The sequence below is a fragment of the Acanthisitta chloris genome, unplaced genomic scaffold, assembly GCF_000695815.1.
Source record: "Acanthisitta chloris isolate BGI_N310 unplaced genomic scaffold, ASM69581v1 scaffold3471, whole genome shotgun sequence".
Taxonomy (NCBI): Eukaryota; Metazoa; Chordata; class Aves; order Passeriformes; family Acanthisittidae; genus Acanthisitta; species Acanthisitta chloris.
The window spans coordinates 1-23,053 of NW_008657457.1; the positions used below are offsets into that span (position 1 = coordinate 1).

At 43.3% G+C, this 23,053-nt stretch overlaps 1 protein-coding gene across 1 annotated transcript in view; it reads right to left on the bottom strand.

The window, feature by feature from the left end:
* Positions 1 to 14: 14 nt before the first annotated feature.
* The window catches only part of LOC103811718 (bromodomain adjacent to zinc finger domain protein 2B), a gene marked incomplete at its 3' end in the record, with an annotated part of 37,950 nt that continues 14,911 nt past the window's right edge, over positions 15 to 23,053 (bottom strand). Inside the window, exons 8-22 of the mRNA XM_009084707.1 lie at positions 20,725 to 20,799; positions 20,079 to 20,187; positions 14,822 to 15,032; positions 12,495 to 12,587; positions 12,324 to 12,385; positions 11,813 to 11,878; positions 11,032 to 11,097; positions 10,355 to 10,399; positions 10,078 to 10,104; positions 8,849 to 8,914; positions 8,352 to 8,492; positions 7,319 to 7,573; positions 6,348 to 6,562; positions 4,910 to 4,984; positions 15 to 67 (exon numbers count right to left, since the gene is read on the bottom strand). Of these exons, the coding sequence (XP_009082955.1) occupies positions 15 to 67; positions 4,910 to 4,984; positions 6,348 to 6,562; positions 7,319 to 7,573; positions 8,352 to 8,492; positions 8,849 to 8,914; positions 10,078 to 10,104; positions 10,355 to 10,399; positions 11,032 to 11,097; positions 11,813 to 11,878; positions 12,324 to 12,385; positions 12,495 to 12,587; positions 14,822 to 15,032; positions 20,079 to 20,187; positions 20,725 to 20,799 (1,559 nt within the window). The remainder of the gene's footprint in view (positions 68 to 4,909; positions 4,985 to 6,347; positions 6,563 to 7,318; positions 7,574 to 8,351; positions 8,493 to 8,848; positions 8,915 to 10,077; positions 10,105 to 10,354; positions 10,400 to 11,031; positions 11,098 to 11,812; positions 11,879 to 12,323; positions 12,386 to 12,494; positions 12,588 to 14,821; positions 15,033 to 20,078; positions 20,188 to 20,724; positions 20,800 to 23,053) is intronic.

Consider the following 23,053-nt stretch of genomic DNA (forward strand, 5'->3'; position numbering starts at 1 on the left):
GTGCGGCTCCTCGCCGCCCGCCGCCGCGTCCCTCTTGCCCGTCCTCTTGGCGTGGATGATGCGCAGCCTGGGGGAGAGACGGGACCCGCTCTGCTGCTGCCCACTGTGCCAGGCCTCAGGCTCCTGGCACAGCCTCTACGCTCGCGCCACACTGCGCGTCCTCTCCCTGACTGCCCGCAGCAAAAACCGCGGCTGCGACACCCCTACGACTCCTCACTCCGTTCTCCTCTGCTCCCAGGTGAATTCATTGTGTGACTGCAGAGGAAATGAATCTCAGGAGGGATTTTGAGAAGTCAGGAAAGACCATTGGAAGAAAGAACCATTTCAACTTCTTTATCTGTTCTTTAATGCACTGAAGGACACAATGAGAAAATACCTGTGTCTGAGGTGGGAGGAAAGGAGGAGAGCAAAAATCCTCAGCTGGAAGTATGAAACTATTTACATTTGTATGGCAACAGCAAAGTTGGTTTAATTTGCTTTTTTTCTCTGATTTTTACGAATCTTTGTTATTATTTGACTTTAGCCCTTTGGCTGAACTTTTTATGCTCGGATATACCTTTCTTTTCCTGAGCAATCTTAGTCACCTAAACTAGGAGCAGATTACTCAAACTGTCACTTTTCCTTTTATGAAAGAAAAGGGAAAGTTACATACCAGTAATTATGGTTGTAGTAGACCTTCTTCTTCTACAAAACCCCTATAAGACAAGATTCCACACAGCAAAAATTACAGTTCCACCTATCAGGGAGCTAGCAGGCAAACATGCTGACCCACAGGAGGTATGGATAGCCAGGCTGAACCAGTCACAACGCAGACCAGAAACGCAACCGACTCAGAAGAGATTCATAAACGTGTAGGAAAGACAAAGATTGTGTCAGAGATGGCTGGAAGAAGGTAGGATGGGAAAAGTAGAACGGGGACGACAAACACAATTACCAGACGTAATTTCCCTTGTCGCACTCCTCTCTCTTCCCATCCTACAGAACAATATTCCATACAGCAAGTGGCTAGGACGAGTGCTGTACTGGCTCCAGGGCACACACAGACCATCAGCCTGCCCAGGGGCTGTAGGACACAGCAGCACAGGCCGAAGTGGAGGTGCCACTGCTCCTCTGGGAGCAGCACTTGTTCAGAGCAAGGCTGACAGGCAAGAACTCATCAAGAGCCTCGTGTCTGCTCGAACACAGCTGGGCTTTGGGCTTTGGGGTGGCTTTGGTGTCGCCGTTGCTTTGGGTTTGGTTTTTCTGCAGTGGTTAATCCACCGGAGAATTTAGAAAGCTTCATACCTCTCTTTTTCCAAAACAAATGGAAGTTCATCTATTTTAGTGATTTCAGGTATCTTTTGATTATAAAAAGACTTTCTCAAGCCTCTCAGTAACTTTTTCAGGTTTGGTGCCAAAAGCATTGGTCTCACAGAGCATCAATTCTGCTCAGGCTACAGAATCAAGGTCTTTAGGAAAAAAATTCCTTTTTACAAGGATAACTTCAAGCCACCAAATCCTCTTCATCTGGACAAGAAATTCCTGCCTGTATGCAGGAATTAGCTACCGAAGTCACTGTCAGTGGCTGCACTGACTGTTGCACGACTGGGAGATTTAGAGATGAATTGACTAAGGTAATTCTGAAGATGATTCAGTAATAAACGTGGCAAGAGGAAGGTCAAAGACCAGCAAATACCTCTTTCATATACCTGAGAGAAATGAGGAAGCAAAAAAGGCTATTTTTGCTGAAAATGCAAAAATAGAGATGTAATGCTGTTAAGCACCAACAGCAAATTGAAGTGAAGCTCTCTTGATTGCACCACAGGCATAAGAAGGCAGCAGTATCCAAAGCAGTGTAGAGGCAAAAACCAGTGACAGCAGCACTCACAAAATGTTCAGTTACTTCAAGAGGCAGCATCATTCTCCTGCTGCCACCTGGACACAGCTCACTGAGAGAAGAAAACCTTCACTCAGAAAACTCTTCCATCTCTCACTTCCAGGTAAGGACTAAAGCCACATCTGCTGAGAGAATTGCAGTCCACTGGCCTATAAAAAGAGTGGGTGGCCCAGCAGAGACCCAGATGTGCCACTTCAGCCTGCTCTACCTATCATGTTTACTACTTCAGAGAATGAAAACTCACCTTCTGACTTCATTTTCAGGCCTTTCTTGTAATTGTTGCACACAAGTATTAGGTAGTACCAAGGCAAAGAAATTCTGATAACACTTTTCACGTACTTTTCACACACATGACCTTGGGCCTCAGAAAGCCAAGGTTGACACTTTTCACATACTTTTCACACACTTGACCTTGGGCCTCAGAAAGCCAAGGTTTTACAGCCATCCTTACCAGCCCCTGCCCAAAGCTGGGGTGTAATTTCTCCTCTCTGTGATGCTGCTCTTCACATACCATCATCACTGGTGTTTGAGATGGTTTCACTAGACAGGATTACCTCTCACACAGCATGCCATACTGCTGGCACATTAAAAGGAGCTCTGCTGCAGTGAAACACTTGTTCTGCAATATTGTAAGCCTTGCTAAAAAACAGTTAGTACCTAATCCTTCAAGTGGCTATATTTCATTTCTGTTCTATTTTATATTGATCAAACTACAGAAGAGAGGCCCAGGAAAAGACATGCAATGGAAAAGGAGATGCTGAGACTTTGATTATCTCATTAACAGAATCACAGAATCACCAGGTGAGACAGTCTGCTGGCCAGAGCTGCCACACAAAGCACTGGGAATGAAGAACTGACTGTCTGAGACAGGTGCCTTTACAAAAACCATGATCAGTATCAAGATTCACAACTAAATGTGATAGAGAAGGAAGTAGATGGAACCTCTCACTGACCATCAGCTACACAGGAACAGCTCAGGCAGCTCAGAACTCAATTTGCAACCACACACACTACACTTAGCAAGATCCTCAGGGGAGAGGGCAGGGACAGAAAGGCAAAACCAAGAAAGCACCCCTTAAAATGAAATGCAGTAATTCCTTTTTCCAGCCTGGGAGTTTAATGTTGGTTTTTTGTGTTGTTTTGTATCTTACAGTTGTGAAGCTTATCTGATAAAAAGTGAGAACAGAAGCACAAAAAAATCACTCAGTGAAAGCATCTGATGCAGGTAGAGTATCTTCTCATCCCTCCTGGATCCAGTTCCAGACAGCCTGGGCACAGTGGTATGAAAATTCACCACAGCAAGCCAGGCTGAGCTCAAACAAACCCACTCCTCAGCATCCCTCAGCCACCCACCACCCACACCCCACACGATGGGTCCGAGGCACGCGGAGAGAGCCACACCTGCTGCTCACACAGCAAACCAGGAGTGCCCAGGCAAGAATGCAGGCTGGAAGCAGAAAAAATGACCAAAAAGAAGGCTGAAATTTATAGATTTCATGTCAGGGAAGCCGCAGAACAGTTTATGACAAACACCAACTGACACAATTAAGAAGAAAGCCTTGTTTAAAATTGATCAGTGCAGCTTTTCTAAAAGACTTCCTAGCGTTCATCAGAAAACCAGTGGAAAATCCAAAGATTTGGAACCAAAGATGAGAGATGAATCAAGCCCAGTGAACTCAGAGAAGCAAAGACCTATGTTCCTGAGCTCTCCCATGGTACTTACACTTGAAAATAGGGACAGCACTACTGGAACCTGAAATCCACACAGGAGGGGAGAGAGGCAAGAAAGAGAGAAAGGACTGGGAAGGAAGAGAGCTTGGGACTTCAGGGTGTATGCTCACTATTTGAAAGGGAAGAAATGAGAGATTATAAGGCAAAGGGAAAGTCCTACATCTACAAGTACTTACAGTTTGATGGAGGGAGAGAAAGACTAAGCAGGCCCTAAGAAGGGAAGGACAGGGCAGGGTCCCATTCCACCAATGGGAAGTTGGCTACATCAGAACTTCAAAAGCACTTTTTAAACTACGTCCCTCAGAGGGGATACAGATGGAGACAAGAAAAAGGTATCTGAGTTATCCTAAAAGATAAAATGCATTAACCCTGTGCAGACTGGGATCTGCAGCTATAGTAGGAAATTTCTTTTTTTTATTGGTCTAATTTTTTCCTCTACCTCCCTCTTGTCCTCCTTCTTCACTTCTTTCCTTCTTCCTTCTGAGATATGTTAAAGGGAAAAAAGGGAGACATAATATTAGAAACAAAAGCACCTACAGCAGGACTAAGAAAGGATTTACCATTCCTAGCAAGAGGTAAAGATGACAAAGGAAAAAAAAGGTAGAGTCTGGCTATGCATTTTACCCCCTGTGAGTCACTCGTTCACGCCATCGAGCTTCCTGCTGCTTGGAGCCAGTATGCTTGCTGTATGGAATTTTGTCTTGTAGGATGGGAGAACAGTGAATATGAATCTGACAACCCTTACGAGGTTCCAATTTTACCTTCAATGCAATACAGAAAGTCTCTCCAAGTTGGCACTCTCCACATGGTCCCTAGCTACAGCGCACAAGGCAACACTGACAGATGGGAAACACTGTGGTCACATGAATCAGCAAAATTCAGTCAGCAATTCTCTATGAAAACCACGTTCTCTTCAAACCTTTCAGAGCAAACACTGGCAACTATGGTCGGTCCAAATACACTCTGACAATGGCCATAGCAATTTTACAGCTCCTGTAACATTCCAATTCAAAAATTTTCACTTTCCTCCAAAGAACACAAAACAGACTTGACTTTGCTCCAATTTTGAGGGACACTAACCCTCCAAATCTCACTCATCTTTCTTCGATAAACTGAAGAGAGTGGTGCCGCAGCACTCGGAATCCACCTCCATCTTAATTAAGCAGTTTGGTTGCTAATTTCTTGGTAAAGCTGTAACTGCATCAGCTAATTTTGTCCTGAGAACCAATTCCCTACATAGCAGTATATCTGAACAAAGGCACAAAAGCAACACATGGTAGTATTTAACAAAACAAAACTTACTTCCGAAGTTTGCCTTCAACCATCCATTTATCTCTCCTTAAGTTTGACATGTAATCGATGTTTTTATCAATTTCACTGTCAAAGACAAAATAAACGTTAACTGTGAACTTACATCACCTTTTCTGACAGACATTTATGTATAGATACTTTGCCTCAAAGAACTGTCTTGGAGAAGAGGTAAACACTGCAAACAAACAACTCTAAAGCTAGGAAGTTCCAACAGGAGGACGATGTATCTACAGTATCACCAAAAGCAGCGTGGCATTCACAGACCTGGCATTTCTTCCCCCAGCTCTAATTCAGTGCCAGGCCTCCAGATGTCTGTGTCACAAAGCACCTTGCCCTGTGCTGAAAGAGCAGCTACCACTGGCACATCTCAGATGTTCTGCCTAGGATCCCTGGGACCTACAGACCAACATTCACTTTCACTGCAGCAACCACAGAACCAAAACCAGGGCTATGGTACAGGACAGCTCCTGAGATGTCTGACTCAACAATTCAGCAGATTAGGGTTGTTTCTGCCATGAAAGTATGGAAACTCAAGTTCTGAGTGACCATTTCTGTGAACAGGACTTAACAGTTGGACAGAGTTTTTTAGAACTTGATTGATACTCACCAACTTGCACAGCACAGTACCTGGCAGCACCTGCACTGCCACCTCTGCCATTTTTTTGCTTCGAGAAAACTGAAGCATCTCTTCCATTCTAGCCTCACACAACCCTGACTGCAGCACAGACCCCAAACCCAGCAGCATTCACCAGGAAACAAAACAGCACACAACGAGGTGATCCAAGACTTTACCAGAGTGAGTCTGAAGTACAGACATCCCAGACTGGCATCCCCTAACTTTTCATTGCATATTGTTGGGCTGGGACAGGTTGTGGAACACAGTGGGGTTCAACACTATGAAATGCTATACACTAATGACACCAATGCAGTATACACTTGCCCACCTCACCCTATGACCTAGTTAAAGGATTTGGACAATGGAGGTCAAAAAAAAACAAAAGGAAAAATGGGAAAACACTCACCCTATGACCCTAGTTAAAGGATCTGGACAATGGAGGTCATAAAAAAACAAAAGGAAAAATGGGAAAACTGAGTCCTGCAGAAGCCCTGAACTACTCTTTTAAATTATTCCCTAATAGCCTAGCAAATTTCTTTGTAATCAACCTTATCTTTTACTCCAAAAACAGCTGGAGAAACTTTGGTGCAAACTTTGAAAACAAAATTGCAGACCAAACATGGAAAAGTTCTATTCTTTCATCATACCACAAGTACGTAAAGGTAAGAAGAAGTAACACAACCAATTTCAGCTTTCACATAAGATAATGAATGAACAATCCTCCTGCTGCAGAACACAATGTATGCACAGGATTTCTAAACTAGGGAATTTATATAACAATATTTTTACACACCTGTTTGGGACAACTCTTACCTTACTACACTCTTGCTGCATGCTAACTCATTGACCAGGAAGGCAAGCACTGATGCTTTCTGAGCTGGAGTATGTGCCTGGAAAGCTTTTGTCTTCAGGCTCTCTGTCAGCTCTGTTTGCCCACAGTGAGCCTCCATGAATATCTGCAGGATCTCAGACACGTTATCTCGGTTGACACCAACATTCAGTAAGTGTTCCCCAAGAATAGTTTTAGCCTAAAAATAAAAAGACATTTCAAACAATCACTTTTAGAAGTATTATTTTCCTTTGCAGGCTACACTATTATTTACAGAAGAAAGGGGTGGGTTTGTTTGCATTTTACATATGCCCCTTAAATATTATTATTCTCTAAAATTATTCCAAGGTAAGTCTTAAATAGAGTAACAAATTAGAATGTCTTCACCTCTAAGTTTTTAAGAACAGGGTTAATATAAACAATAATTAACTAGATTAAATGAAAAATTACAATGTCCAACTGGCAAATGATGAATACGGTTTGTACAATGGTGCTATGTAGAGTTCTAAAGTGGAAGAGAGCTGTATTGGCTTGAAAAAGAGGGATAGTAAGAAAGAGAATAATGAATGAAGTTTTGATGAAGTGACAGAGAGCAGACACTGGAGAAAAAAATGGCAAGATTCACTGAGAATATAACATGAGGGCAGGAATGAGAAGGGATAAGGGGAAAGGAGTTAAAAGACATGGGCACAGATGTGACAGTGCCCCCTCTAAAATGGGATGTGGTGGTCTAGAGAAAATGCCCAGAGATATATCACTTCTGGCAAATGAGAAGGCTGACAGGGACAGAAAGCCTTGGAGTAACACGAGAACAGTGACACCAAAGAAAAGAATTAGGAACAAGAAAGGCAACCCAAACCAGGGGTGTCAGATTGGCCTGTGAAGAATGAATTCACACACCCAGAGGGATGTGTGAATCCACACTACGGATTGCTTCTCCCTCCTTCCTCTTTACCTTGTACCCTGTAACGAGGCCTGGGTCGCACACCGCGGCAGAGACAAGCTTGACAAGCAGGTCCTGAACTTCCCCCATGCTGTCCCCCAGGTTGAGCAGACCCTCCTGCAGCACGCTCAGGGAGGGCACGTCCACGCTCACGTCGAAGCCCAGGACCTTGCCGAAGTTGCGCAGGAACTGCAGCACCATGAGGCAGTCGGAGAAGGAGCTCCCGTCCAGCACCAGCCCGGGGATGCGCGGCAGCTCGGGGAACGGCTGCCAGGGGGGACACAGAGATCCAGCAGTGCTTTCCAAGGAAATCCAGCAGTGCTTTCCAAGAAAATCCAGCAGTGCTCTCAAAGCAAAGCTCCCCTGACACCAGCCAGAAGTGGCTGACAGTCCCCACACCCTGCAGCAGGACGTGCTGGATGGGAAAGGCTGTAGGGAAGCTGCACCCCCATCCATCCACTGCTGAAACACACTGGTCTTTTCACAAGTAACAGGAGGCCAGAGATTAAGAAACACTCCCTTAGTGGCCAGGAGACACTATCAGGACCTGTTCTGAGCCCAAATACTGTACAAGGTGGTGTAAAAATATTTAGGGAACAAAGGGAAGGGTATTCCCTGGAACAGAGAGGGTTTGAACCAGAGCTCTGTCAAGTCCTTAAGGACAAGAACTAAAGCCACAAAGACTGGGAGAGTAATTTTTTTTGAGTAACAGCTTCTAAGAGCTGTCCAGATGACTATCTAGTGTCTGTGTACCGAGACATGATGCCTGTTCTTGTTGCGAAATTAACTCAGAGCAAAGGATTTGTCTGAAGCAATAATGCAAGTGCTTCTTGGGAAGCAGGCTGTTCTCCAACAGAAAGCTTCCCATTAACTAAGCAGATGCTACTGCAGTGTTTCTAGTGTCTTGTATATGCATATATTTCGAAGAGTTCTCTAGTTATCTGGACCAAAGCTTTGGGTGTGGCTGCAAGACAAAAGTTACTGTCACAGAGACAAAATACACAAGACAAGAGGCAAGAAAACAAGTGTATGTGGCTGTGATTACCTTCTGGTCTGCTAAGCACATATCTTCATTAGGCTTCTTCAGCTCCTTTGCCATTTCTAACTCCAACCTTCTCTGTTCCAGTTTACGTTCTTTGTTTAGCCTCTTCTCGTCACGTTTCTCTTGCTTTAACCTCTCCTTTTCCTTAAACAGAATTGAAAGGGCAGAAAATAAACCCAAAATATTAAACTTGCAATGGAGCAATCTAAGAATTTGAAAAGCACAACTCATGTAACATGAATAATTACCACTTGGGTTTCTTGTATTTTACTTAAGTTTCCTCTCAAAACCATCCAGAACTCCCAGAACTGGGCAATCTGTGCCACTGTCCAACCACCACCCTACCCTCAAAGCACAACAGTTTTTCTTAAGTTTAAACAGAATTTCCTGAGTTTCCATTTGCACCTCTTCCTTCTTGGCCTACCACTGCCACGTATACAGATTAAATTATGCAGAATGAAACCATGAGAACTTCAGACTTTTGATAGGATCATACTCACCTCTGCTTTTTTACGTGCCTCCATGGCTTTCATAAGCATCATGTGTTGCCTTCTCCGCTCTCGCTCCTATTGAAGCAGGCAGTGTTAGAACAAAACTGAGCCACATTGGCAAATCAGTAAAAAAGCTGAGTAACAAATTGAGCATTAATAGACAAGTCACAGTAAATACTAAATATAGGACAAGAATGGCCAAGTCTGTGCATGTTTTAGTTCAGGTTTAGAAAGCAAATACAAGAACAATCAAAAGCAAAAAGGTAAAGCAATGAACATGGAGACAGTGTAAAAAAGAAGCATACAGATTTACTTATGGTCAGTTGTGATGCTCCTTCATAAGCTGGCAGAACAAAAAGCATAATGGTTGGCTGGAACAGGTCAGTTACCTTACATCTGCTATGATGGAACTTGCAACTTCTCCCATAGCCAATTCAGCACAAATTTTAAACTGGTCTTTTTCAAACATTGCAAATATTGACATTTTTGTAACCAAGCAACAAATTAATTTTTCAGCTCTAGATCAGCTTTAATTAAGCCAGAGGTGGTGCATGCCCATACGCAACAACACCTGCACTTATTGCTGCCTGTGCTCAGTGAATCTCTCAGGAGCTCCAAATGCACTGGGTGCAGTATTCTAGAGCATTACGTACAGGGTTTGCCTCAAAAGCTGTAGGGTACATCCTGGCCCCAGGAAAGGCTATGGGAATTTTAGCATCTGATTTGGGGAGGCAAGGATTACATCCTAATGCTTCACTGTGTACTTAGAGTATTACATATTTACCACTGACTGAAAGCTCATCTCCTAGGGACCTTACAAACTCAGGGAAGACATCATCCTGATTTCTAAAACACGTTTAAGTTGTGTTTAGAATGTCTGGGTTCTTTCCCAGTGAATGGGACAAGGCTTGCAAAAATTATCCAAGTGACTACCTATTAATTTTGCATTCATCCCCAAATTTATATAGTAAATATTTCTACTGAGACATCAGTAAGAGAGATCTCTGGTGAAAACCTCATTTAGTTATTGCCATGTTCAATTTATACACATGTTCAAGACATGTCTGTTTTCCTGACCAGACAAGACAAGCAGATGTATGCAATGCACTGTGCTGTAAAGCCATGCAGCAGTATGTAATGACAGCAGCCAGTGCTACACTTTATGCATTGCTATGACAACCATATCACAACCATATCACAATGCGGTGTTAGATGTACAAAAATAAACATACCCATACCATATCTAGTCTATGCCTCTCCAACTCCTGGTAGAAAGAGTTGGCACAACATTATGAAACAGAAATCACACAGTCATCAAACCACTTTATCATCCCCCAAAAGACCCCAATACCAGAGCAAAGCAACAAATCACAAGGTGAAAGAAAATTTGTGCAGGAATCAAACCCAGAAGTTTAAAAAGGGCATATTTTGAGGATTCCACCCCACCCCACACAGCTTGAAGTAGTAGCTCACAATTGGCATTCTGTCTGTTTGGTCAGCTGAGTGTGTACCAACCTGGTGCTTCAGCAGAACAGCCTGCTGCCTCCGCATCTCCTTCTCCTTGAACAAAGGAACAAAGTGAGAGTAAAGTATCTGTCAAAATTTACTTAGCAAATGGCACAGTTCTGCCACACTAAAACAGCACATCCCAGTTAAATTCTGACTCCCCTGCCCCCATGACCTGAGCACAGACAAGCAAGTCTGGTGAGTTGGGAGTTTCATGATAAAACACACCAAGAAAGCCAAAGGAGCACTAGAAGTACATATATAGACACTGTGCTTCTCAGTGTTTGTAAAGGAGTTCTGTAGTCCTGCATGCACACAGCCCAGAAAAAACTATGCTTGCTGAGATGCAACAGGTCTTTAGATAGTGTGCTTGAAAGGACACTGTGAATAATGTTACTGCACAAACAGTTTGTTACACAAACCAGGAGTCAGGTAAACAAAACTGATGGCAGTGGCACACACAGAAGTTCTGTCTCTGTACATTCACAGTGTGTGTGGATGTGCCACACATACACAGACTCCTCTGTGTGTGCTTCATGCATTTCTGCAACCACAAGTACATGTTGCTATATGCTGTCCTTATGTACAGCTTCATTATCAAGGAATATTCTCCCAATTTACTGCTTTTACAACATACATTATGTACAATAACACAGTTCTTGGTTCTGGAGCTCCTCTAAACTAACCTTTATTCGTTTTTCGGCCTCCAATAATTTGGCATTTGCTGCTTCTTCCTTCTTTTTCTTTTTTGCCTGTGCATGCAAAACAGGTCACACAACAGCACCATCACAACTCGGAAATAATCTGACTAGAAATAAAGTCATGTGCCTTTAAAAGTTAAAAACATCATCACTTATTGTGCACACTGCAACAGGTCTCTCTCCCCCCCATGCAGCTTTCATGATAATCCATTCACAGTTCAGTCACTCGTTAAAAATGAAGCCTGAATTTCAAGTCCCACTCAAAGCTGGTTCACCTGGCTGTTGTCAGAAAGCACACACAGAAACAACAACAATGGCAAAGAGATTACTTTTCATTTGTCTGCCAATGGAGACTTGCAACTAGCAGTCTCTTTGCTAGTACCCCAGCAAACCTCTACAGTACACAGGATATTCAGCACATGGATGGACACATTATTTTAAATCCACTGCACTTCACATGGAGCAGAGCATTACACTGCTCTCACATCCCACTGCAAAGGAACAGCTCTGCCCTTAACTCTGGCACACACAAGACTATTGGTGTGGAAAGTCGTGAGCCCAAATGAACATTTGCCACACTGGGGTCGCAGTTAATGCAGATTTTTCAACAGAAACATTTTAAGACACATGTTTGAACTGGCCTTTGGAAATCTAGGTCTTTAGAGCTGCTACCTTCAGTTACATTGCTAGCTACACGAGTGACTAGTAAAACACAACATTCTTTCAAATGACAACACAAAAACTGTATTTGAGCCATTATTTTTACCTCCAAGATTTGCTGAGCTCGAAGCTCCTTCTCCATTCTGATTTGCTGGATTCGCTTAATTTTTTCCTACAAGGACAAGAAAGTGATTTCTTTCTTTAAGAAAAAAAACAGTCTCGAGAAAGTAAACTTCTTTTTACACTTGAAAAACAACCAAGTTCATACATATATACTTGGCATTGAGTCTCACACTGACTGCACTGCGTTGCTCGTTCAGAGATGTCTGACAGAGCCCTGAAGGAACCTACACTTCGTTATGCACTGCCCAGGGCAGTGCTGGAGTCACCAGCCCTGGAGGGGTTTAAAAGCCATACAGATGTGGCACTTGGGGACACAGTGGTGGCCTTTGAGGAGTTTAGAACTCATAAGTAATACAAGCTGTGTGCTCTTTAAAACTAGACTTAAAACATACATGTTGTGATCAGCATACTTAGCACTTCACTGAATATTTGAAATACCCTAATTCAGTAATTTGAAGCCTACAGAGGTGTTTTAGCAATCACATGAAGTTTACCTGCTGCTTCATTATCTTTATCTGCTCCTTTTGCTTTCGCTTTTCCTCAGCTGCCATAATAGCTAACAAACAAGAGCAAACAAATATCAGCAGGACGTGACAAGAGACAGGTCATTAATGCTTTTCAAAACAGCCCTCTGGCATGCACAGACTTTCACAAGTGATACTTACCTTGCTGCTTTTTGGCTTCTTTGGCAGCTCGTGCTTGTTCCTGCTTCTGAAGTTTCCTCAGCAGCTTTATTTGTGCTGCTTGCCTTGCTATTTCTGTTACAAAAGGAAAATATTAAGCTCTGCCAACCTTTACCAATGCCTCACCACCCTCAGAGTAAAGAATTTCTTCCTAATGTCTAATATAAATCTACCCTCCTTCAGCTTGAGGCCATTCCCCCCTGTCCTATCGCTCCAGCTCCTGTGAAGAGGGGCTCCAGTTTGGAGAGAAGACTCATGACAGGGATGCTCAAGGTCTGTAAAGTCATCAAGGTGGTGGCTAACAAACTGGAGAACTGCTGTTCTCCAGGCCCTGGAATAAGGGAACTATGGAACACCCACTGACAGCAACAGATCATTTGCTAGAAATGACAACAGTCCAGCAGCTCACAGACTCCTGGATCTTGCTGCCACTGGAGGCTGGTAGAGCAAACGTCGTCAGGAGGTTAACAAAGAACAGGCTAATTCACAGGCAACAGTTCCATAAACAGAAAATAGATGGAGCAAGAAAAAAATGAGCTCCACAACATCACTCATAAAACATCTCAGGATGCTACGGTGCTTATATGAGGAAATAAACTGACCAAGAAGGGATAAGGCTCACATGGTCTCTCCAAGCAGCATCTCCTATAGCCACACTGAGCTCTGCACCAAATGAACCTCTGGGTTGAGCCACTGAGACATTTCTTATGTACCCTCGAGGGGAGAAAAGCAGCAAGGCAGATATGAACATATGTAAGATCAAACAGCATATACACACTACATCTTCTTGAATATATAGACCACATCTTTTTGTTCAATTTATTCAATGCTACAGCGTGTGGTGGGAAAGCAGACATGTAAGAGTTCCTAAACACTTCCTCCCCCACCACCTGACGTGCCCAATACAGGGAAAGGAAGGACACAAAAGGAAGCAAACTGGCGCAGTAAGAGCTTATCTTAGTGATAAGCTCAAGGATATCTCAAGGGAGCTACCCAAAGACATCCATCCCTGGCACATGAGGGAACATTGCAGTCAAACACTCTGACTCCCAGCCCATAAAACTATTTCATACTGGATCAGATGCATCCTGAAAATATGACACTGCTGTGGACTAAGGAATGGATACTCAAAAGGAATGTACCCAAGAGTTATTAAAACCAGGTCCTCATGCTTCTAATACACAGCAGTACTTGATACCATGCAAGTTCTACTGACAACACTGGGCATACTTATTATAGGATCCTATCCAACCTTACAGGCATTTAAATCTTGTCACTATCAGGGATTTCACAAGAAAAGCATTTCTCCTGGACAGCCAAGAGCTTCACAGAAATGCTAACTTCTGTGGTTTTCAGTTTCCATTTCTAGGCCCACTGCTGTTTGAGCTGACACAGGGGAAAACAAAGATCTGCTCCTTTTTTTGCCAACTGAAACAGCACTGTGGTGATGACCAGCTCACTGGATGCCATTTTACGGTTTACACACTGTGCTGGTCTGAGCTGAAGTAGAGTTAACTTTCTTCACAGAGGCTAGTATGGGGCTGTGTTTGGGTTTTGTGCAGAACACAGAGTTGATAATGCAGAGATGTTTTTGTTATTGCTGAGCAGAGCTCACACAGAGTCAAGGCCTTTGCTGCTTTCCATACTGCCACACTGGCAAGGGAGTTGGGGATGCATGGGAGACTGGGAGGAGACACAGCTGGGACAGGTGACCCAAACTGACCAAAGGGATATTCCACACCATAGGACATCATGCTCAGTGTATAAGGTGGGAGAAAGAAGGAGGAAGGGAGGACATCTGGAGTGATGGTGTTTGTCTTCCCAAGGAACCGTTACGCGTGATGGGCCCTGCTCTCCTGGAGATGGCTAAACACCTCCTGTCTGTGGGAAGCAGTGAATTAATTCCTTGTTTTGCTATGCTTGTGTGTGCAGCTTTTGCTTTCTCTATGAAACTGTCTTTATCTCAACCCATGAGTTTTTGTAGCTTTTACCCTTCTGATTCTCTCCCCCATCCCGTTGGTGGGGCAGTGTGTGACCTGCTGCGTGGTCCTTGGTGCTGACTGGGGTTAAACCACGACACACACTGACATGCAGGAACTACAGAGGAGTCAGCCTTCAGACATGCATTCACACGTGCACTGCTTCCTTGAAACCCTACATGCATTTACTGATCACGAAACAGTCTTCACTAAGAGCACGTAACGAATTCCCCAGATAAAACGTGTACACTAATACCCTAGAGAAACACATCACCCTCCCTTAGGAAAAACCTTGGCGCGTGTTTGTGAGAAGAGCGACAGGTTCCTCACCCTGGGCCTGGAGCTTCCTGAGGAGCTTGGCGTCGGCGCTGTCCAGGAAGTCGGCGCTGCCCACGTTGGGCGGTCGCCCCTTGCGGCGCCGCATCCTGCACTCCTCCCGCGACAGCTGCCGCTCGGCGTTCGGGGGTCGCCCTCTGCGCCCCTCCATGGCTCTGATCCGCGGGACCACCTCCTCCTCCTTCAGCAGGCACCACTGCACACCCTTCAACCGACAGGGCACACACCGCGTTACCGGCACGGGCAAACGGAAGGGGAAACAAGCCTAACACACCTGAGAACATCAACAGCAAGGGTCTGTCTCCCCAGGGGAGTTACAAACTACACCAGAGCTGTGATGTACTCTTCAGATAGGACAGTTCTGGTGCTGCACAGGAGTTAGACATGGAGAGGTTATTACTAAGAACGTTTGTGCACTGTAGCACTAGCAAAGCTTTGGAAGACTCCTGGGTGACACACACCCTCCTGAGCCAGCAGGGATGCCCATTCTGTGTTATTTTTAATGGTTTCTGACGAAATCAAACTGCTCAACCCTTTCTAACATGCAGAACAGGGCCTTATCACATAAACTCAGAAATATCTACTCTGCCCTCACATAATTCTCTGCTCAACAAGAATGAAAAAATGTGTCAAGCTATGAGTCACTGTCTTCCAGCTGAGAGTGTTTACAGAATCTCTGACATACAAAACAAGTGAATGCAGCAATGTATGTTCAAATATTGCTTTCTGCAGTGTTGCAGATCTCAGCTGAGTCAAAAATGTTTTGGTCACAGAACAGCTAACTTCTGTGCCAACGGGAAGAACCCAATGTTTGTAACTTTTAGGCCTCCATGTACCTGAACTAAAGGTTATGTTAACTATACTCTCTAACTAAACAAAGTGAGCAGCAATACATTCAACACTACCTCACTGTTACTACTAGACTATTTTGTGGAATCACAAAAACAGGTACTTAAATACTTCATTAACAAAAACACCCAGGTTAATCCTGGCATAGAAACAGCTTTACCTTAACTGTTTACTAAAAGGTAGAGTTGGTGGTTGTGCCTGCTGAGCAGGACAGGAGCACAGTCCTGCTGGACTGAACACCAGCATTTCAAACTGCAGCATCTTTTACCATTTTCCCAAGCTTTTGAGAAATGCAGGGAAAAACATGCAAACTAAGTATCCTTTAGGACTTCTCCATCACTCGCCTGAAAAAGGTTTATAAGGGATGTCAAAATGTCTGCTAAAGCAAGAAGGAAAGCTGGTAACTTCTAAAGCTCATTAAATACCAGTTCAGAAAAAATACATTTGGAATGCCTATATTTTCACATGCATATGTACATAAACACTGAAATCAAATTTGTTGTACAACAACATAAATTATTTGTGCTTACTCTGGCAATTTGCTCATTCTTCACAATTGCAAAGATTTAACACAAATTCAGTGAAAGAAATGGCAGATTGCTAAAGAAACATTCAGACTCCAAGGAAGTTACCAGTACCTGCCATAGATACCTTTGTTGAAGTGTGAATCACTCCTTCCCAAGAGCACTTCACACTTGGTCACAGACATTCCAAAGGGCTCTGTTATTAGCTGTGTTCCCAAAATGCACTGCTCAGAACCAGGACAGTATCATTACTGTGTACCACATCATCATGCATCACCCCTGAGGACTTTTCCATCCCGAATGGTTATCTCTACCACTTAACCAGAAGTTAACTCTTACTATCTTTAAGAGCACTATTTAGGTGTACCTTTCATTTCCCTAATATTGAACTACAATTCATCACAGGCTGTTTGTCAGGATGGATTTAATGGTGTACTCATCATCCAACCTAGAAAACCTTGTCCCATAAAACCCAAGTGCTGAGGGAGGGGAAGCAAAACAGAAATCAAAGACAAGGAGGAGAAGCAGCCACAGTTCAAGTATCCCCTCAGAAGCTGCACCGGAGATTGCTCTTGCTCCATGTTTTTATATTCTGCAGTTAATGATACCAACGACAATAAATATGCAGGAAAGAAAGGTAAGAGGTCTATGAGATCATCAGTGCCAGAGACCATGTATGTGTGTTACATCTTCCCAATGCCTCCCAAAAAGAGAAACTAGAGGCCAACAAGTGAGGCTACGAGCAGGTTCAATATGCAAAAGGAGCAGGTGCTTCAAGGAATGAGAAGGACACTGTGGATGCACAAGTTTCCCCAAGTTTGAGGATAAGACACCAATAGTCCAGACCAGAGCCAATAAGGGTTAAGCAAGAGTTGACTGACCATCTGTATTTTGTGCTCAGACATCTTTTAAAACCTGAACCAAAACACACTTCTATTAAAGAATGTGCAATCTGACACTCTATGGAGTTTCAACATTCCAAAGGAAAGATATGGGGATTGTGCCCTAACATAGGAGACTCACAGGCTTCCATAAAATCTAAGCTTCACTACTCAAACATCAGAGAAACATGGGGACAGCACTGTGAAATGTTGGGGTTTAGTGCTGAAACTAATCAAAATGAGAACTTAACTCAATTTCTCCCCTTCAGACATCATCCATGTACTGCAACACTCCATGTGGAAGCAGAGTCGAGTTCAAATCCTGTTAACCAAACTAATGAATCAAACCACAGGCACTTTGCAAGAAGCAAACAGCCTCATACTTCAGCTTAGATTTGTGGGGGAAAGGCAACCACAAAGCTTTCTAAACAGAACTGCAGAACTCAGAACAGGACAGAAACTCCTATCTGTATTACTTAAACTCAGGAGGACCTGTGTCCTCTCCACCACCCCAAATCATAGCACACTAATCTTTCTAAATCAAAGCAGCTTAAAGCTTCCTGGTCCTGTCACTGTATTTTCACATTTGCCAGATTTCAGACATTCTTCTAACCCTACTACTACATGACCCACTTCTGCCAGATATGCTTCTCTGTTAAAGCCTTTAATCACTGCTTTGAATAATCCACAATACCTGGTTGCTTGGTACCATGAGACACACAGACACTGCCAGAGGCAGGTAATCCACATGGGTTTGGCTTGCTATAGGTAATTCTTCAATATAACTGATTTAGCCTTATTTCCTTTGCATCTTGTTCTATCTCAGAGCTCTGTGAAACTTACCCCACCCCTCTGGACACATAGTGCATGTCCCAAAAGATGACAGAAATACATAACCAAGGAAAAACTGATTTAACCTTATTTCCTTTGCATCTTGTCCCATCACAGAGCTCTGCGAAACTTACCCCATCCCTCTGGACACATAGTGCATGTCCCAGAAGATGACAGAAATACATAACCAAGGAAGGGAAGAACAACCACACAAGGCTATACTGAGTAACCAAAATTACAGCAGAAGCAGAAATACAATTCCTGGAATCACCTCCAGACATCCATGAAGATATGGGCAGCACATATTATTTTTAAGGTGCACAATTCAACACACTTCAGTAAAAAGGGTGTAAGTTCTTTCCATGAAGTATCAATATCCCACACTGATTTACTAGGTGTATATTCTCAGCCTGAGTCTAGCTCCACCATTTACCTCACACAAAATGTGAACACATTTCAGCACATCTGACATAGCTGTCTTCAGTCTCTTTTGCTAATGAGAAGTGTTTTCCTTTGTCTAGCCAAGTCTCAGTGGAACCTGCCACAAACTACACCAGTGGAAACTAGAGAGATATGTGCAGCAACTTACTGCCCACACTCCCAGCCTTGCTGCAGGAACTGCCCTCCCACTGCCTCTACAGACCTCAGCGCAAACTCTGTGCATCACCTCAGAGCAGAAGGCAGAGGAAAGAGGGAACCAGAGAAGGGGACAGGACTAATGAAGCAGTATGGGCAACAGACACAAGGAAAGTAACAGAGGAGAGCAGATACATTACATTATGTTCACAGTACAAGGAATTATTTCTGTCAAGCCAGTTAGGTACATAATGAAGTTCACAACTACAGGAACTTGCGACTGTTGTTTTCTGAAGGCCAAACATGAAGCAAGTTTAGCAATGTTTTACCCTGTAAGCCAGAAATCAGGAAGCACCACCTAGAAGCAGCTGCTTACTGTGAGCCCAGTTTTAATGCTTTCAGATTTATACCATGCAAACATTGTGTATTTCTACAGGGTATCACAAGGACATAAGGATTAACTGGAGCCTGAATTCCAGACAGCTGAGAGGTAGTAACATGCTCAGAATACTTATCTTTTAAAGAAGCAAATACATTCACTGGCAAAAGTCCCAAAACTTCCGTGCACATCCTGAAGAAATGGCAACGTGGCCAAAACACAGTAACACAGAATGGCACAATCACAGCAACAATTTCCTTAAAATTATAGTTTTACCTATTCTTGTGTGGTTTATCTGAGTCTAACAGTTCTACCACTGCAAAGCATAACTGGCACAGCTCAGCATTCCATTCTGTAAAGTCTCATGCTTGAGGATACTCAGACTACTCTTGATACAGGACACACTTGTATTTAGACATGCATTTTACATATACATACAAACACACACATACACATATTATGCACATGAACACAGGAAAAGAGTGGGACATAACACATACACATAAATTACTATTGGTACGAGGCTGTATGCAATCAAAGAAGGAATCAAGTTTTAAGTGAGAAATATCTAAAGGCTAAGGTGGCTCAGAGTTTTGCACTAGCCCAGTGCAGGCTCAGGGCTGAGCACCAGAGCATGCTGAGCTCCTGCACACTGCTTGCCCAAGCACCAAGGGGCACTGCCCGGGGTCAGGCACCTCCCTCTGCCTGCTGCGGAGAAACAGGCACAATTCTTAGAAACAATGAGCTAAAATAGGCAATGCTTCAGATTGTAGCACAAGTTACTTCACCTAAACTTAAGTTACAGCCCCTCGGATCAAAGACTTTACTTTGGAAAAAGCAGATACCTGCGGTCCATCTCTGGCTTCATAGAAGTCACCCACTCCTATTTTTGCACTGAAGCTGAAATTGTCCCTTGAGATATCCATTATTCCATTTCTGCTGAGATACTGAAAAAATCACATATTTTTCCACTTCAGCTTGTAAATAATTACAACTCAGCTTTGATGCACAGCTAACTTTGTGAGTGCAGTGCTTTGCACGCTCTGTCAAAGGGACAGGCATTTACACAAGATCAAATCAGTCCCGGACCGAGACGCGTTACGCCTCACATCACAGGGAGTAAGTATCTTTACTGGAGAGGAAAAAGGACATTTTTAATTGCAGGCATGCTAAGTAGCATTAGAACATAGAAGTTACAGAAAGGAATGTACCTTTACTACTTCAGGATACTGCCTCAGCTTCTTTCCACAAGGTGCAAAATATGCTACTTCTCCTTGCAGGCGACCGCCAAAGTTCCTGATTCGGGTTTCCCTTTGCCAGCTAAAGCATATGAAACAGTTGCATACAACAATACACTTTTTAAAAAGCAAGCAATTCATGACAATTTAAGAATTGTACAAAAAAAGGAAAGAGGAAAATATGACTAGAGTTTCATAAACAGACAAACCTCAAAAATGTTCCACAGATTGTCCAAACTGACTACATACATGGATGTATTTATATTGAGCTACTCACATTTGACCAGATTTCAAATGGCTTACAGCTCTACTTCAGGGAGCTATTTGGAGTCTATGTTGGCTCAGATATAGCCATCAGGATTAATTTCCAGTGGCAAAACTGCTAAGAGACAGGTCAAATCTGCAGAAGAGGAAATCTACTACTGCACAAAAACTAACACAGGAAATATACTGACACTTTTTAAGGAGATCTAGAGTCACTGGGAGTTGGAAATCTAAATTGCTGAAGCCCTTTTCCTTATTACCCATCCTCAAGAATTTTTAGGCTGTCATTTCTTTACCAACTGCCTTTGAAGGCATTATCTCCCTCCAAGCAAAGTCAGGTATACAGATAACCTACCCATACTCGAGCGGCACACGCAGCTCCCGTTCATCTGCTACTCTTCGTCTCTTCGAAATACCTAAAGCAGAAGTTCTGATTAACACCCAACAGAACTTGCAGAATGAATACATGTTCTTAAATGTACTTTTTATGCTCACATCCCCAAAAGATAAGTAACTTTCTTCATTCTAGCCATTATGTACCTCAAATACCAAGAAAATGAATGTAACTGTTCTCCTTTTGAAATGCATTTTCCTCTAAGTTTCCTTTAATCTCTTCCTCTGGAATTGTAAACAGAAAACCTAACTCTCCCATACTTCACTGCTCACCTTGCTTAGTGCTCTCAGGCATCTCTCAGTAATTCCCTGCACACCTGTTTTTCTAGACTAGACCACAGCAGATTTTTTTCAGCAGAGAAAATGCGACTGACAACACTCTCTGCCTTAAAGATCCATGAGCTCTAGCAGGTTCTGTCTCCTGAGAGCACTGCATATACACTGCAGTCCACTGCCAAAGGCAGACAATTTTCAGGGCACTTCAGCTTTCCAAGTTCAAACAGATGTTGTGCTCAGTGCTAGTCAAGAGACTGAATAATATCACAGAGACATTTGCCAAACATGGGGTTTAGTGCAAAGTACATGCTGATCCTCCACTCAGGCCTCTCAGAGAGCTGTAGGACATGGACTGTGTGCACTGACCAATGTCTGGAAGATGCACTTCACAGAAAGGTAGTTGGGATGTGACATCTCTTGCCTGGAGATGGACATGAATGAGTATTGTTACCAGACTGAACCCCTGGCACTTGCTCCAGCCTCTTATGGGCAGGGGCAGTGCCGCACGGTGCCATGGCACAGGTTCCAAGCAAGGTGCCAGCAGCTGCTGCCAGGTGCCAGGGGCAAAGAATCCTGCAGAGAAAGCCTGTCCCTGGCTGCCCAACTCCAGGCACAGGTCTGCAGCCTGAAGCTGGCAGGACTGAGCAGTGCTGACAGGGAACACTCATGGGGCAGGGAGGGACAGAGGCTGCTCTGCCAAACACAAGTGAAGGGAGAAAATCAACTGTCCAGTGACAGAGACCAGGCCACAAGACCTCTTCAATGACTGATCAGCTCTAGGTAAAATGAACACAGGTATTTTGTTTGTATTATGGTGATTCTTATTAGGTGATTCTTAGGTGTACTATTATTACACCTAAAACAAGGACACAAACCCAATTTATTCTACCTTCCTTCTCTGTAAACAATCTGCCATCAGCCTTTTCAAAGCATCACAAATCAACACAGAGTCCTGAGGAAAAAAAATTCACTTTGTGATTTAACAATCTGGATTACTCCTAATCCATGTGAAATCTTTTACAAACTGTACAAGTAACAGACCTGTTTCTGGGAAAAGTATGAAGCAGATCACATTACACTGCTTCAAACCTAATGCCTTTGATGGCATGGAATGAATTCCTATTCCACTGAATTCAAATATAAAAACCTATTTATAAACTGATGTCCCCATTTAAAAATCTACTTAATACATGGCAATTAAACATCAAATTTCTAATTCAGAGTAGTAACTATGCAATTTCATTTCATTGTTACCATGCAAATTAAGAAGTGTGACTTTCAAAAAGGCATTCTGTACTGCAGCCACAGCAATTACTCAATCTGACAAATCAGTCACCAAATACAGGATTATAAGCACTATCTAACATCAAACAAATGCTGAATGTACTTTTCGTGAACCTTTATAAAAACTAATCCCTGCACATCCTCCATAAATTCTACTGAGAATTTTGAAAGAAAAATGGATAAAGTTATAGTTGAACAAAATATGGTTAAAAATTCATTGAGGGATGGGCAGAAATAAAGTATTCAGAACACAAACTATAATGCACAAAAATTAGAAATAAAAATAACTGGTTTAGAGTAAAATGGTAAATATCAGAGTAAATAACAAAGAGTTTTGATGCAATAGATATCAGCTCTGGCTTTTTCATCCTACCTTCTCTCAAACAATTACACGAGCTAAAATGTCCTGGTCTAAGTGCAATGCTCTGGTCTGCAGAACCTGCAGTGCTGCTGACTGATGTTAATGTCTGCTGCAAACACCCGAGAACAGATCCCAGTCACACAGCAGCTGGGGCTGGAAGGGACCTCAAAAGACACTTGGCCCAACCTCTCTGGGGAGAAGGAGCCTGGCTGGGATTCTCCCCAAACCCTCCAGGGAGGAGGACTCTGCTGCAGCCCTGGGGAGGCTGTGCAGTGAATCACTGCTCTTAGGTGAGGTACCACTCCCTCCCAGCACCTGCACTATGTGTATTCTACTTTCCCAACACATGCACCCAAGCCATCGGGGGTAG